This window comes from Phaethon aethereus, assembly GCF_964289735.1.
Source record: "Phaethon aethereus genome assembly, chromosome: 1".
Taxonomy (NCBI): Eukaryota; Metazoa; Chordata; class Aves; order Phaethontiformes; family Phaethontidae; genus Phaethon; species Phaethon aethereus.
The window spans coordinates 154,024,595-154,039,854 of record NC_138575.1 but is presented as its reverse complement, the minus strand read 5'-3'; the positions used below and the strand labels follow the sequence as shown (position 1 = coordinate 154,039,854).

General features: G+C 40.7%; 1 protein-coding gene across 3 annotated transcripts in view; it reads left to right on the top strand.

The window, feature by feature from the left end:
* Positions 1-15,260, top strand: part of MCF2L (MCF.2 cell line derived transforming sequence like) — a gene marked incomplete at both ends in the record, with an annotated part of 158,256 nt that overhangs the window by 81,658 nt on the left and 61,338 nt on the right. For all 3 annotated transcript variants that reach the window (XM_082013502.1, XM_082013503.1, XM_082013504.1), the window contains one exon: positions 11,596-11,679. In XM_082013502.1, the coding sequence (XP_081869628.1) occupies positions 11,596-11,679 (84 nt within the window). The remainder of the gene's footprint in view (positions 1-11,595; positions 11,680-15,260) is intronic.

Genomic DNA, 15,260 nt, shown 5'->3' with positions numbered 1-15,260 from the left:
TGCTGGAATTTCCTGTGCTGCAGCATCCAACTGTTGCCTTTCATCCCTTTGCTGTGCAAAGTTTCAGTAAAGACATCACTCCACTCTAGTAAGTGTTAGTGTCCTTTAAAAACTAAATACTCCAAACTCCTATAGAGCACCTCAGTTGGTGTCACTGAAACCTGGTACTTACTGGGACCTAGGGCAACATTTTTAAAACTAAATCCCCATCTAAATCCCTTTTTTTTCACTTGGCTTTTTGTTTGTTTATTTTAACCTACCTTCAGTCTTGAAGGAGCAGACTATCCAGTGAGGTCAAATAGGACTTCAGATGAAAATACCCACCACCAGGGAAGGTCAAGGTCAAAGTTTGCTCTTTAGCCTCTTCACTGCACATGATATATGAGAGATTCTGCCTCTTATCATTACTGTGTTACTCTGAAATGAAGGGAGCCTTATATGTTTGTTTCCTAAAATGCTTTTATAGATGCTGTTTCTTGGACACTTCTTAAGTATCAGATATTCAGAATTTTTTTCATTTTACGCAGCTCTTTCTCTTCAAAATGCAGCCCTACTGCATTTGTGTTTTGTGCAGAAGACCCAAAGTCTTTGGAAATGGAAGGGCAGTCACTCATAGTGCTTTTTAAAGACCTGGCTTTTATAAACCTTTGTTCCACAGAGCCTGTGGAATTGTAGCAAATAAAGTTCAGCTTCGCTGTACTTAGTCTTGTTTTCTGTTTTTATGCTCAATTAGGTGAGAGAAATTGTGAAGGTCATCTAAATCAGAGTAAGTGATATATCTATTCACTTCTCAATTTGAACATTGATGGGGTTTTGTTGGTTTTAAGTTCTAAGCAAGGATTTTGTGTTTCACTTGAGATGATGTATGGACCATGGCTTCTCTTAACACACATCAAGTTGTAACTTTTTTAATATGCATCTACTTTGTACTTGGCACACACAAAATAGCGTATTTGTTTTTTTATTCTGTGAAGCTTAGGTAATTTCCCTGTATGCCCAAAAGGGCAGATTTTTAAGAGAAAGCTGTCAATCTTTGGACTTAAAGTGTAGCAAAACAACCCCTCAAAATAGGTGTAACGTCCAGTTAGACTGTTGCACTTACAGAAACAGAATCTAATTTTTTTTGCAGATGAGACACTGAAATAAATCCAAGAAATTATATCTTTATTGATTCGTTTTGCACAGTCAGTTTCCATCAAAAATAACTCCTTGCTTACACAGCCAGAGCTTTATTTAGCAGGACTTGCTTAGTCGTGACAGCCATGTGCCAAATTCTCAGCTTGGATAATGAATGGATGCTTCATTTGAGACCTAAAAGAGGTGAAAATGGTGGTCTATAAAGCAAAGGAGGGGACGGTCCTGCCAAACCTCTAGCATGCTGCCTGCAGATCCTTGGATGTGAGCAGCAGACCTGACTGTGTTGCATTAAAGGACTCATTAGCTGCCCATAAGAGATACTGAACCATGTCCTGCCTCTGTATTACCTGACGCAGTGCTTTAGACAGACATGTGATGAGTTTCATCTTTTTAATGGTATTAGGCAGTAAGCCACGGTGCTTCAGGAGCTGCTCTGTTAACAGCTCTGTCATCTGTGTGGTAAGATGGGGCACCAGTTTGGTTATGAACTCAGCAACCTCTTCTTTGTAAGCCATCTGTAGTCAGAGTCCCAAGAACTGGGAAGTTTACAAACAGCTGCAAATAAATGTGTCTTAGCTGAAAACTGCTGCTCAGCTCCATATAAGCTACTTAGTGAACGCTTAGCTCTTCCTTCTTTCTCGCACCCATGAAGTGCTTCACATCCCCTTTCCAAACGTTTATACCTGTACAGTTCTATAGAAAAGTGAAGTGTGCTTATGTCAGAGTATCATGAAATATATTGTTGATTAGAAGTGATTCTAGCCATCTTCCATATCGTTGAAATGATAAAATGCAAGACCGACTTTACCAGGGCTTTCAGTGACAGGACAAGTAGCACTGGTTTTAAAGTGAAAGAGAGTCAGTTTGGACTGGACATAAGGAAGAATTTTTTTTTTTTTTTATGATGAGGGTGGTGAGGCACTGGAACAGGTTTCCGAGCGAAGTTGTGGATGCCTCGTGCCTGGAAGCACTAAAGGTCAGGTTGCACAGAGCTTTGAGAAAACACGTCCCTGCCCATGGCAGGGGGATTGGACTAGATGATCTCTGAAGGTCCCTTCCAACCTAAACCTCACAATTGTTAGTACTGCAGCTTAATGCTGTGATTAACATCAAGTCCTGCTTCCAGTGCTTCAGGCAGTGTGCTGTGCAGGCTTGTAGTTGTAGTCATGCGTATTGGTAATCCCCCTTGAGTAAAGGAAGTATAATTTCTCTCCAGAATAGATGTGTACAACAAGCAATTAGATTTTACCACTTTGCTCTTTTATAAAAGTGATTTTAATTTTTGGATCAAGAGTAAAATTATGCATTGTTTAAAATCCTATCTTGCTTCCAAAATATCACATAAAAATAACATTCTCTTTAGTAGAATTGCCAAGTACTCATGCAGCTGGTCCTCTGTGTGTTGACTTTTGAGTCAAAGCTTTCGGGCATGCTCCGAGATACATATTTTTCTGCAGAGGGAGGGTTGAAAGCAGGTGGCTTCAGTGGAGAAGAATATTTGATTTGGTTGCCTGAAAAGATATCCACTTTAGCATGTGTGTTTAAGCTGTGTGATTGCATCATTAGTTTTTAAGTCACGCTGAAGATGAGTCTTATAATTTGCATGTAGGTCTTCTGTTCGGAGTTGATCATTCTATTTTCCGTATTTGTAAGACTTCCCCTTCTTTGCAAGGCCCTAGTACTTAGAAAGCAATATTCCCATAATAATTTTCTCAGAGCATTAAATCTTTTTAAATGCAGTTGCCAAAATCTAACTTTTTTGTTACGCTGTGGAAGCTTGCTTGCTAAAGTACTGAGACACATCGGGGTCAATCGCCTTCTTACCACTTGAGTGCTTGCTAGGGCAACATTCTCTGCTGCTCAGGCTGTATCTAATATTTCTCCATTAAAAAAAAAATCTTTGCTTTTTGCAAAATTTGCTTCTTGTTGGTGACTTCAGTACATCTAATACTTTACAAATATTTTTATACTACACACTCAGCATGATTTGAAGTATTAAGGAGTTAACGATACTGCAGCTCTGACAATATTTGTTAGCCCTGTTTTGGCAGCATGGTTCCTAGCAGTTTGAAACTATCCTGCAAGAACTGAAAAGAGTTTACCAGCAGGCAATTAAAATTCCTCTGGCTTTCTTCAGGACATCCTGGAAAGAGGATGAGATTAATATTAATGTTGCAATAGCAAGAGCATGCCATACACACCAGGTGAATTTTTGCTTTTAGATGGTAGGTACATGTGATGGTTTTGCTGTCCTCTAAGTCCTCTTTGTGGCTGACTAAAAAAGTTATGCTATAATATGGCTGCATGGCATGATTTGAAGTTCCCCTTCCTTCTCAGTTTGGGAAGGGAGTAATTATCATGACTTGAAATAGCAAGAAAACCATCTCCTCCTCACCAAAACACGATCACGTGCACTTAAATGCGGTAAGGAGCAGAAGCCTGGCAAAACAGATTAGATGCTATAACTGGTAACACTTTCAGATTTATTGCAACACTTGCAAAATCCTCCCCCCCCCCCTTTTTTTATTTCATAGCTCCTAATATGATTTGTCTTGGTTTAGGTTTTCTTCAAGTATTAATAAATATTAGGTCTTGGGTTGATCTCTACATTGCCTCTCTAATTATTACATAGTTATCTTCTAGTTACAGACCAGCTAGTATTTGATTATTCTTGTAAGCCATATCCAAACTTAGCTGATTCCTGAGAAGCTGTGGGACTACAGAGTATGTGTGTCAAGAAGGTGTGATTGATGAAGCAGAAGAGGAAAATGATGTAGTTTTTAGCACTCATACTATCCTGTGAGTACATCTACTATACAGAGAAGTGAGAGGATTATATTTCCTCTGACATTTGTGCTTTGAGGTGATATTATTTAGGCAAGCTAAGACTGAGAACTTCATTGCCTTTTCAAAAGTGGAGGTGGAAGAACCAAGAGAACAAAGACACATACATCCTTTGACATGCGTAATAAGTGGACAAATAAAAAAAATTTAGAGAAGAATTTGAAAGAAACAAAAATCTTGATTGGCTTTCAAAGTATGCTTTTGAGCAGCTATTTCATAATTTGACTGTTACACCTGATGTCATCTTGTGCCAGCCCAGCAGCACTGCATTTGCTGTATACCTCAAAAGTTTGTTGTTTTTTTAAAAAGAAGGATCAGTAGTTCCTCTCCCAACATGAAACTAAACCATAATCCTTGTAGTTTTGTAGATAGTATTCTACCAAAGCTCCAAGACTGTGATCTCAAAGAAGAAACAGATAGACTTTTTTTTTTTCTTTAATTGTGAATATATAGGAAGCAGAAATTACTTGGATAAAGCAGGTAGTTGAGGACGCATCTATATATTACGAAGTTTTTTTGTTTTTCTGTTGTTTTGCATATGACAATTTCCCTTCCCTTGTATTTAAATCCTGGAATTGCAGCATTTTGGGATTAATTTATGTCTCTTCTAAGTAGTTGTGGTATTCTTCAGGTATGATTAAATGAGCAGAGTTACCAAGTTTCATTTCAATGGCATCATTTAAATATTACTAAAACTTATGGATTATGAAAAATGCTGCAGAAATATCATGGACTCTGTGAAAGATCTGAATGGTCAGGGTTTCTGATGCACGAGTCATTAGAAACACCACTCAAACAATAAGTACCTCTGTCCACTGTGCATGGGCTTATAATAGAGGGAACATTACTCCTAAGGCTTTAGGTTTTTGGTTTTTTGTTGTTTTTTTTTTTCTTTTTTTTTGGGGGGGGCAGTACTGCTTCCAGGTCTTGACTCAACTAGATCCTTACTTAACATTGAAAATGTATGGGATTCCAGCCTAACCTATTGTAGCAACGGGCTACATAGACATGCTGTTCTACGCATGTGGTGGCAATAGGCTATGCAGTCCTAGAAAATGAACTCATATTAACAATGCTGCAGATGAGGAACTTACTTATGTAAAGCATGATTCATGGAAAAGAAAAAGTGTCTCAACTTTGAGCATCTCTCTTATGTACCAGGGCTCTTGAAAAGAAGCTGTCTTTTCTGACTAGAAGGTGTAGCTTGACTGTAGGCTGTTAACCTTTTTAAAAGTAAAATTCTTACATACCTGTATCATTTAAAATATTTTTGGACACTCAGTGCTATACAAAGCTGTTTGGAGCAGCTTTATTTCTATTTGTGCTAGCAATTGGGATGCTGGTGGGCGTAAAGAATTCCTATTTATTGCTTGCTTGGGATATTTTAGCTCACCAGAAATGATCAAGTTGTGAGAGCACTGTTTTACCCAGGTGATAATGTCCTTCCTAACTACACTTTAGTAGAGAGCTGCCTTTTGCATGAAAATTCCAGAGATTCAATCACTCACTTTTCCTGGCCCCTCTTCTTGATTGCAGTGTGGTCAATTAAAATAGAAATGAACTCTTCCTGAAGATATTTTGAACTGGTGAGGTTTTAATACTTAGTTTATAAACACTTGCATGAACTCCTGTCATCAGCCCACTGTGGCTACAAATAAGTGCATGGACCCTAGGAGCTCAGTCAGCAGCTGTTGTGCCTGAGCACAGAGCTGTGCAGAGCTTGCAGGCATCGTCACTATACAGCAGTAATTTTTAAAATTCAGTTTTGAAACTGGAGAGCTTTCTTGGCATCTTGGCTAGCTCATTAGTTTCATGTGGCTTAGCGCAGAAGAGGGATATCTTCACCAGCTCTTCTGCTCTGGCCCTTCCTCCTTTGGGGGCTACACAAAGGAGCTGACTGTAAGTGGTGGTGGTCGCGGGGGCGAAGATGTAGAGAGAAGAATGAGGAAATGAAACGTTTGCCTGGGGGCTGAGAGAGATGAAGGGACCGCTCTGAAAGTCATTATCTTGCATTTATAATTACCAGATGGAAGGGTGCTTTAATGAACAGATTTTTCAATTGAAGACCCCCTTCATAAAAGGCTTTCAACTCTTTGAGTAGGTATACTGTTCCAGAAGAGAAGCAAAACAAAACTGGTTGAGAAAAAGACATTATTTCTTCAATGTAAGTCATTAATTTCATAGGGAAGCCCGTAGACACATTTTCAGGAAAATCTTACTGATTCGGCAAGAAAGAGGGGGGAAAAATTATTTGTAGTTTGCTTTATGGTGTGCAGCTGGGATCTGTGCTGGAAGGCATAATTGTGTCTGTATGTGTACAAACAGGTTGGCTTTCAAGTTGGTATAAAGTAATGGCCATAGAATTTAATGCAGAACTACTCAAAGGGTGGTGTAATTCCAGCTGGCTGGGTGGGAATTGGATTAAACCCATTATGAGAGGCTTATGTGTCTGGAGACTTCCTTCTGTGTAATGTAGATACGTTCTGTTCAGACTCCCCTCCAGCATTGTCTTCTGTGAAAATGGTTTTCACAGAAACATTAAGGTTGGAAAAGACTTCTCAGATCATCAAGTCCAACCATCAACCCAACACCACCATGCCCACTAAACCATGTCCTGATGTGCCACGTCTACACATTTTTTGAACATTTCCAGGGATGGTGACTCCACCACCTCCCTGGGCAGCCTGTTCCAATATTTGACCACTCTCTCAGTAATGAAATTGTTCTTAATATCCAGTCTAAACCTCTCCTGGTGCAACTTGAGGCCATTTTCTCTCTTTCTATCACTACTTACTTGGGAGAAGAGACCAACATCCATGTCACCACAACCCTCTTCCAGGTAGCTGTAGAGAGCGATAAGGTTTCTCCTCAGCCTCCCCTTCTCCAGACTGAACAGCCCCAGTTCCCTCAGCTGCTCCTCATAAGTGTTGTTCTCCAGACCCCTCACCAGCGTCGTTGCCCTTCTCTGGACACGCTCCAGCACCTCAACATCCTTCTTGTAGTGAGGGGCCCAAAACTGAACACAGTATTTGAGGTGCGGCCTCACCAGTGCCGAGTACAGGGGCACGATCACTTCCCTACTCCTGCTGGCCACACTATTTCTGATACAGGCCAGGACGCTGTTGGCCTTCTTGGCCACCTGGGCACACTGCCGGCTCATGATCAGCCGGCTGTCAACCAGCACCCCCAGGTCCTTTTCCACCGGGCAGCTCTCCAGCCACTCTTCCCCAAGCCTGCAGTGTTGCATGGGGTTGTTGTGACCAAAGTGCAGGACCTGGCCTTATTAAACCTCATCCAGTTGATCTCAGCCCATCGATCCAGCCTGTCCAGATCCCTCTGCAGACCCCTCCTACCCTCCAGCAGATCAACACTCCCACCCAACTTGGTGTCATCTGCAAACTTACTGAGGGAGCACTTGATTCCCTCAGCCAGATCATCAATAAAGATATTGAATAAGACCGGCCCCAGAACCGAGCCCTGGGGAACACCGCTTGTGACCAGCTGCCAGCCGGATTTAATGCCATTCACCACAACTCTCTGGGCTCGGCCATCCAGCCAGTTCTTTACCCAGTGAAGAGTAAACCTGTCTAAGCCACGACCCGCCAGTTTCTCCAGGAGAATGCTGTGGGAGACGCTGCCAAAGGATTTACTAAAGTCCAGGTAGACAACATCCACAGCTGATAGAAGGAGATCAGGTTGGTCAAGCAGGACCTGCCTTTCATGAACCCATGCTGGCTGGGCCTGATCCCTTGGTTGTCCTGCACATGCCCTGTGAGCACCCTCAAGACGAACCGCTCTATGATCTTACCCGGTATTAAGGTCAGTCTGACGGGCCTGTAGTTCCCAGGATCCTCCTTCCGGCCTTTCTTGTAGACGGGCGTCACACTGGCAAGCCTCCAGTCATCTGGGACCTCCCCTGTTAACCAGGACTGCTGATAAATGATGGAGAGTGGCTTGGCATGTCAGGCAAACTCCGAATGATGATGAGTTTCGGTTTCATTGGAAAAGAAAGAGGAGCCTTTTACCAATAAGTGCAAATCTTGACTCGAGTGATATTGATCATTTTCTCAGATTCGGGTTTCTTCAGGGCTTACTGGCAGCGGGTAGTTCAAGCACAAATTATCTTTGTGCTCTTGTGCTTAAATCTGTCATTCTGCCTCATTTGAAATGCACTCAGATGCCTTTGATGGGACAGGGTCAGGCCCGTCTAAGCCGTCTTCCTCCATCACAGAGACAGGACAATCAAAGCAAGATTTAAAATTGAATTAGAAGGTTATATATCCGCAAGACTGTCATTCCCATTTTTAAAGAGAAAGGCTTTTTTAAATGGGAACCATGCATTTAACTGATTCCTTTATGTTAGCAAGATGACATGTCTGTCCTCCACTTACAATCATACTGTAAACACTAGATAATGTGGTTTTTAAAGAACCTCCAGTTGTTAGCTTAGGGGAAAAAAAAACCCTTCATGCATTCCCAGCTATTATGTGTGTTCAATTTAAAAAAAATTTAAAGATAAAAAAGGCAGTAATAACTTTGCAGAACCTTATTTTATTGTTTATTAGCACCCACGATACCAGATGCATTATAAATCCCAGGGGCTTAATTTTAAGCAGACTGCTCTGGAAAACTCTTTAAATGAGCTCTACAGGAAAGACTGGATATTCTAGCATGTTTTGGTGTAAGCATCTCTTTTCAGCCATCAATTTTAGATACAGTAAAACAGACAAACTCTTAGGTCTCTGTTTTGAAAATACTATGTAAAGCAGTCAAGATAGAACAGGGAAAATCATGGGCTGTGTAAATCTTAATCCATGTAAGTGAAAGTAGAGTTTGAGCCTATAAAAATTCCTTAGAAAACAGTGAACAGATTTTTGGTAATTCTGTATTTTAATGTGCACTTAATTAGCTTTACTAAAATGGAAATTGTCCCTAAAGACTGTAGCAGGTGATGGGTTCTCTATTTAAAGAATATTTCCAAGAAATTATTTTTCCCAGAGTCCATGAGCATAAGGAGTGTGGTCCCTTGCAGTCTGTTTAGCATGCGTGCCTTTCCTTAGTTTAGCCTGTTAAGGAAATCGCATATTCAAGTAATGATGGACAAACTTAAAATGAAATCATATTCAGTCCCAGACAAACTGTGATGAACTCTCTGTTCTAGAGGGATGGTAAATATAAAGGAAATTATGCAGAGGGATGAGTTTTTACAATTGCATCTTCTCTGGAAGGACACAGGGTGTTGGAGAGGGATTTCTGGCTAAATCTGTGAGCACTGATACTGGGTTCAGGTGTATCCTGTCAAGCTGCAGGATGCAAACTATTCAGCAGTTCCAACAGTTGCATTTTCTTGCATTGTTTTGTGCCGGTACTTTTTATGTCAGATGCTCGAAATTATTGAAAATCAGCTCTGATCTTTACACATATTCTGCTCCCTGAAGAGTGTCATGAAACCAGGTGAGCAAGATGAGAAGGGGGCTGTGCTTTTGTGGAGGAGGGTGCAGCAGGAAGGGCTTCTGGAGATTTTTCATCTGTGAACTGGCACCGTGTGCTGCTCTCACAGTTGCAAACACACTGACTCTTAAATTGGAGTTAAAACTGAGTTTAAAACCAGGGGGAGACCGCAAGGTTGTGGGCTGCCTGGTGCTGATTGCAAAAGCTGCTGTTCCTGCCAGAGAGAACACTGGGGCAATCAAATCTAGGCTTGTGTCTTTACCTGGCACAAGTCAGGACTGCAGTGGGATTGATCACACAGATACATGAGGAAAGAGTGATCATTATGTATCTGGGAAACATAAAGAGTTTCCCTGACTTACAAACATCTTGCCTGCTTGAATGGTGTGTGTCACATATTTACTGCATATGCAAAACATATCTATTGTAATACATGCTTATGCTGCAAAAATGAAAATTATTTCTGCCTGTGACTGCAGGCAGGAATGGTGTATTACAAAGTGATTACATTCTTTTCCCTTTTCTCCCAGAAAAAAATTAGGTGTAGATCCAGCAGTAGGTTATATTCAGGTAAATGGGTCCACCTGCAGGCATTGGTTTGCAGAATCAGGAGTGTTTTACTTTAGTTTCTTAAACACTGCTGCAGGAGGGCTCCTCTTATTAAAAAGCACTGACAGCAAAAATAAAACCTAAAATACTTTTCCCTTTGGGGTGGTCCCCTATTCCGGAAATGACTTGGCCACCTGAGATTGGACTTCTGAAAGATCTGTGTTCAGTTTTCTCATAAAAACATTAAGATGATGACGTAACTGAAAGTCTGGGTGAAATATGACAACAGTTAAACGCATCTACTTACGGATTTGACAGCGTGGTATGCAGAGGTCTTCTGATTGAGCAGTAGTTCACCGGATGCAGAAAAATAGCTCTGATCAGTGTGTGACCTTGAAAGTGGTCATGGGTCTTCCTCTGCCCAACTGGACAAAAGAGAACAGAGAAGTTCTGTTTCCCAGTATAAGTTGTTGCTTATCTGGAAGAAGTAACTGAAAGTGGGGGGTTTTGCTGTTCTCAAGTAATTACAGTTCTCAGAATTTTACACACATGAGAATCACTTGCAAAAGTGAGTGGCTGTCTGCTTAAGACCTAGCATTTGAAAGATCTCAGTAATAGCAAGTCCCTTCCTTGAGGGCCAGAGCTTTACTTATGTTTGATCAGTTTGTATTTCAATGCAGATGACACTTATCCTTACATCACTTTTAGGTTTTTACTTACCTTTCCTGTGCATGTTCACTGTTTTGAGTGTCAGATTTGAGTCTTACCTTCATGGCATTTCAATGTACATTAAAAACGAACTTCTTTATACAATGCCAGGTTAAAAGAAATGTTCAAAACCAAATAATGAAAATGCTAGGTATCCCATCACTGCTTTTCAATGAGGATAAAAATGCAGAATAATTAATTTTTAGAAATTGCAAAAGAATAAAACTTTTTGTTTCACTGTTAAAAAAAAAAAGAGATCATAATTTAATGAATGAGACAACTCTGTCATGCAGTCCTTATTGTGGTCAGCAAAACTTAGGTTCCTGCTTGACCTCTGGAAATACGCTGTGGGAAATGCCTCTGGTCAAACAGTGTGACAGAAAATTAAGACTTGGGAAAGTAGTAGGGCTGAGATAAAAAATGGAGCTTTTCACTGTTCAGGTACAAATGCGTGTGTTCAATGTGAGGATGTCCTTTCAGGCCTGTACTATGTATCTTATTGAATGCTGTTGCCTTGGAGTATTTGAACACTAGAAAACAGGCTAGAAGCATCATGAGTTTATCTTTTTTGTTGTGAGTTGAGAAAGTTTTAATAAAAATTGAATTTGATACGTAAAAAACCCACTGTTTAATGTCATTCCTGAGGAGTATTAGCTCTACTGTTTGTTTTGGTGACATCCCGTACTGCTTCCAAGTGTCAGCAAATACACATGACTTTACTTTTTTATCAATATGGTTTTCAAAGAAAAGTTTGCTCTTGGCAGACTCCAAACATTTTCACATATTTTTCAAAACTTGGACAGTTTTCTGGGTGTTTGTGTTCTAGGGATGAGTTTTTTTGATGTCTGCTATTAAATTTTACATAAAATGACTTTGCAATGCAAATTTTTTTTTTTTCCTCCACAGATGAAATCATGCATCAGGATATCATTCCCCTCTATGCTGCAGATATTCAGGACCAGTTAAAGAAACAATTTGCTTACCTGTCAGGTAAGACTATGGTGTTCCCTCCTACAGACATTGCTCAGGTGTATGGTCAGGCCTGTTGTGCTTTTGTAGTTTTTGAGGTCTCATGTAGAAGAAATTCTTATTTTATGAGCAACTCAAAATACAGACTACAAAGACTTGTTATTTAAGGACTATGAAAAGAAGATCTAATTTTTTTAAAGTGTAATAGGAATTTCATATTATAGTTAATTTTCCATTTTCTAGGATAACGGGATGGAATTTAGGGTAGGATAAAAGAATAAGCAGGGGGAAATAAATAAGGAAGTGCTGATGAGCGTAGTACGGGAACATGTAGTCTCCTGTAGTCAGTGCTAAGGGAGCTGTGGGTACTTACCCTGAGCTCCCCAGTGCTTGGTCCTGAGACACGGCCCAAACACTGACCTAGAGCTCTCTGAGCTAGCTGAGTTCTCACTGAGAGTTGGAGAGTGCAGCGTGGATGCACTGGTGGTTGCTGTGGTCTTGCAGTCCTCGTCCCACGGGCTGTGCTGCCACTGGCTCTGCTGCCAGGTTCCATAGTGAAGCCCGAGCTGACACCTTGGACTTGACCAAAGTAGTGTCTGAGCAAGCACCACAGTACCACCTTCCCCCACAGCCTCAGTGAGAGGGGTCAGGCATGCGTAGCACCGAGTTCTGGATGGGGTTTTCACCTTGGTATTGCCACCTGCCTTTTGCAAAGGAACCTTCTTTTAGATGTAAAGCCATCTCTAAAAGCAGCACAGCCATGTTCACACAGCGTGGAGTGTCTTTGCCCCGGATAACCTGTGATGGAGGCCCGTATTTATGTGCCATGCAGGTGTTGATTGCTGGGCTTGGTCCATCCAGATGGTGGAACCACAGCCAGCTGCTAATGGGTAAAGGGAGATAGCGCCTTTGCTCACTGATCAGGCTCTGTGACAGGTGTCGGATAAGCTGCTGAGTTTGTTTTCCTGCCCTCTTGCCTGTAAAGCTCTTGCAGGTCTGCAGCAGCGACCTTGCTGGAGTTACTGCCCTGCCCTGCCCTCCCTCCCGTACAGAGAGAGGGAGAGCATCGGTGGCTTGGCAGGGTTGCCCTGCCTCCTGGCATAAAGGAGATTTAACCCCTAGGCTGAAGCTGGACTTTATGACTGTTCCCTCTTCCTTTGAATCCCTCCCTGCATCAGATCAAGAGACACAGGGGAATGAGGCGATGTACTGCTTTGCTCAGCAAGAGCTCACTGAATCTTCTTGTACTTATAATTAGCCATTATGATTTATTCGTGCCACACAAGCTAAATTAAATGTGGGTCTGCAGTAGTGACTGTTTTCCATGTGCTGGTGGTAGCACTTGGAAATAAGATTATTTTGTTTATGAAGTTGGCTGTTCATGCTCCATTTGAGATGATGGTGTTTAAGCTACATTTCTTTTCTGGCAGTGTATTTTTTTGACTTTCCAAGCTCTTCCTTCTTATCCAGGGGCAGAAAATAGCTCACAATAGTGTTTATGCAAGAATCAGCCTATCCAGATAACAGTAAGTAGGGTTTGCATTTTGCCCCTCTGAAGTGGGGGGGAGGCGGGGAACTGGTGACAATAATAGATGAATAAATGCTCATTGAGTCCAACTGGAGATTGTTCACATCTTAAGACTGTTGAGTTCGCACAGCCACGAGCGTCTTCAGCACTCATTACATCCACTGTGCAGTGGAGCTCAGTAAAAGCAGCTGTTCCTCATTCTATTTTCTTCTATTTATTCACTCTCGTGTCTATTAGAAGTCTGTTTTGTTTGCCTGAAATAGTAGGACAGCTGCATTACTGTGGACTGTGACTATATTCTCCATTGTATTTCATTACTCTTGGGCAATTTGACTGTTAGGCATTTTCATTTCACTTTGGACTTCATTTCTTTTATCCTAATATTCTCCTGCAGGACAGTGATGGTTAATTTTCTGTGCTGTACCAAATAGTGGTGTTATGGGTTCTATGAAGAAAGGAACGGAGATAATATTTTGATACTCGATCTATGTACAATTTGTTCTTGCAGTTGCACTTATGATCGGCTTTGCTAGAATGGCACTGAAGACATTCACAGTGTGTGTGAAGGGGACATTTTTGCTTATTACTAAGTTACCTTGGAAATGGAATCTTAGGACGTGGCATAAAGTTCATTAAAATGGAAGTCCATAGATTCCAAATACTTCTGGTAGATAGCATCTTTGCAGGTATGGTGAATTGTGTAATGCCCTAGATGCATTTCACTTTTTAGTTTTGGGCTTTTTAGCAACAATGTGACATATACTTGAGAATTGCTTTAGTTTCTCTAATAGGTTGTATCTAGGTCTCATGGGACGCTTGCTTGAATAGTGAATGAAGCTTAGTCTGCTTCTGTGGCTAAGGGCTGTAACCCTTCCTAAGCTGCTTTCTCTGTTTTGGTCTCTGTCGGGGTCACTTCTTTCTCTTGGTCTCTTTTCCTCTGTAGGACATTCAAATTAGGTTTGAAATGAAACAACATAAAGCAAAAACTTACATTAATGCTTCAGTTTTTCAGTAAATATAGCAAAGTGCAACGAGGTCAAGGTGCTGGCTACTTCTACAGATGCTGAAGGCTCTAAGTGTTGCTCAGCAGTGAGTATGCAGTCGTGTGTTCAGCTTAAATCTAATGGAAGGACAAGCTGTGGATGAGGTTTTTAATCAATTATTCACGTAACAAGCTTATAAACCCTGAAGTTAATATTTTACCTCAGGCCTAGCTGCTTACTTTTTTTTCCCTTGGAGTTTTTTCTTTCTGTGGAATAAGGTCCTTATCGTTGCAGGAATTGTCATTACTCTTTTTTGTTGTTGCTAGTCTGTATTAAACATCCTCTCTACACAGTTCACTGTTTCACCTGTCTTACTTTTTTCTTCCTTTAGTTAGTATTTATGCAGCCACTTTTTCTTCTGCATTGTAAAAGGTTTTTTTGGGGGGGGGGGTGTTTTTTTTATCCTCACAAAGGACACTGCAAGGTCCATTTAAAAGTATTTGGAAAATGTATTCCTAACAGCCTTTCATTCACACCTTATATTTTCTTTTATAAATATTTTCTTTTCTCTTTCCTTGATTGGAAAGTTTCTGTGTGACTTTCATACCCAATTTTGCAACTATTTGCCATTGCTGTATGCAGGTATGTTAAAATAAATGTAGATTAACAAGAGCGTACAGACTGGTGTGTGTGTTTATAAGAATCTTAAATTGTGCAAGCTATATGTTGTGCAAATGAGACTCTTGGCCACCACAAGTACTGAACCAATTATTTCAACTCACTTTCCTTTGAATGCCTCTTTCTGCATTGAAAAACTTCAAACAAAATATTTCCATTAAAGGAAATGCAAATACGAGTTCATGCTACTTACATTTTTGCCTATCAATTCATAGTTGTTTTTCCTCCAGTTGAGAAAGTTAGCATTGGCACTAGCTTTCAAAATGCTTATTTCTTTGGCCCTTTAAATTGTCATTCTAAATAATAAGCTTCTCCTCTCTCTCTGTAACTATTTCCTTGGCTGTGCTCTTGCTCTTTTCTGTGGACATGACCTGAAAATACCTAACTGGTTAAACTATTCTCTTTGAAGTATC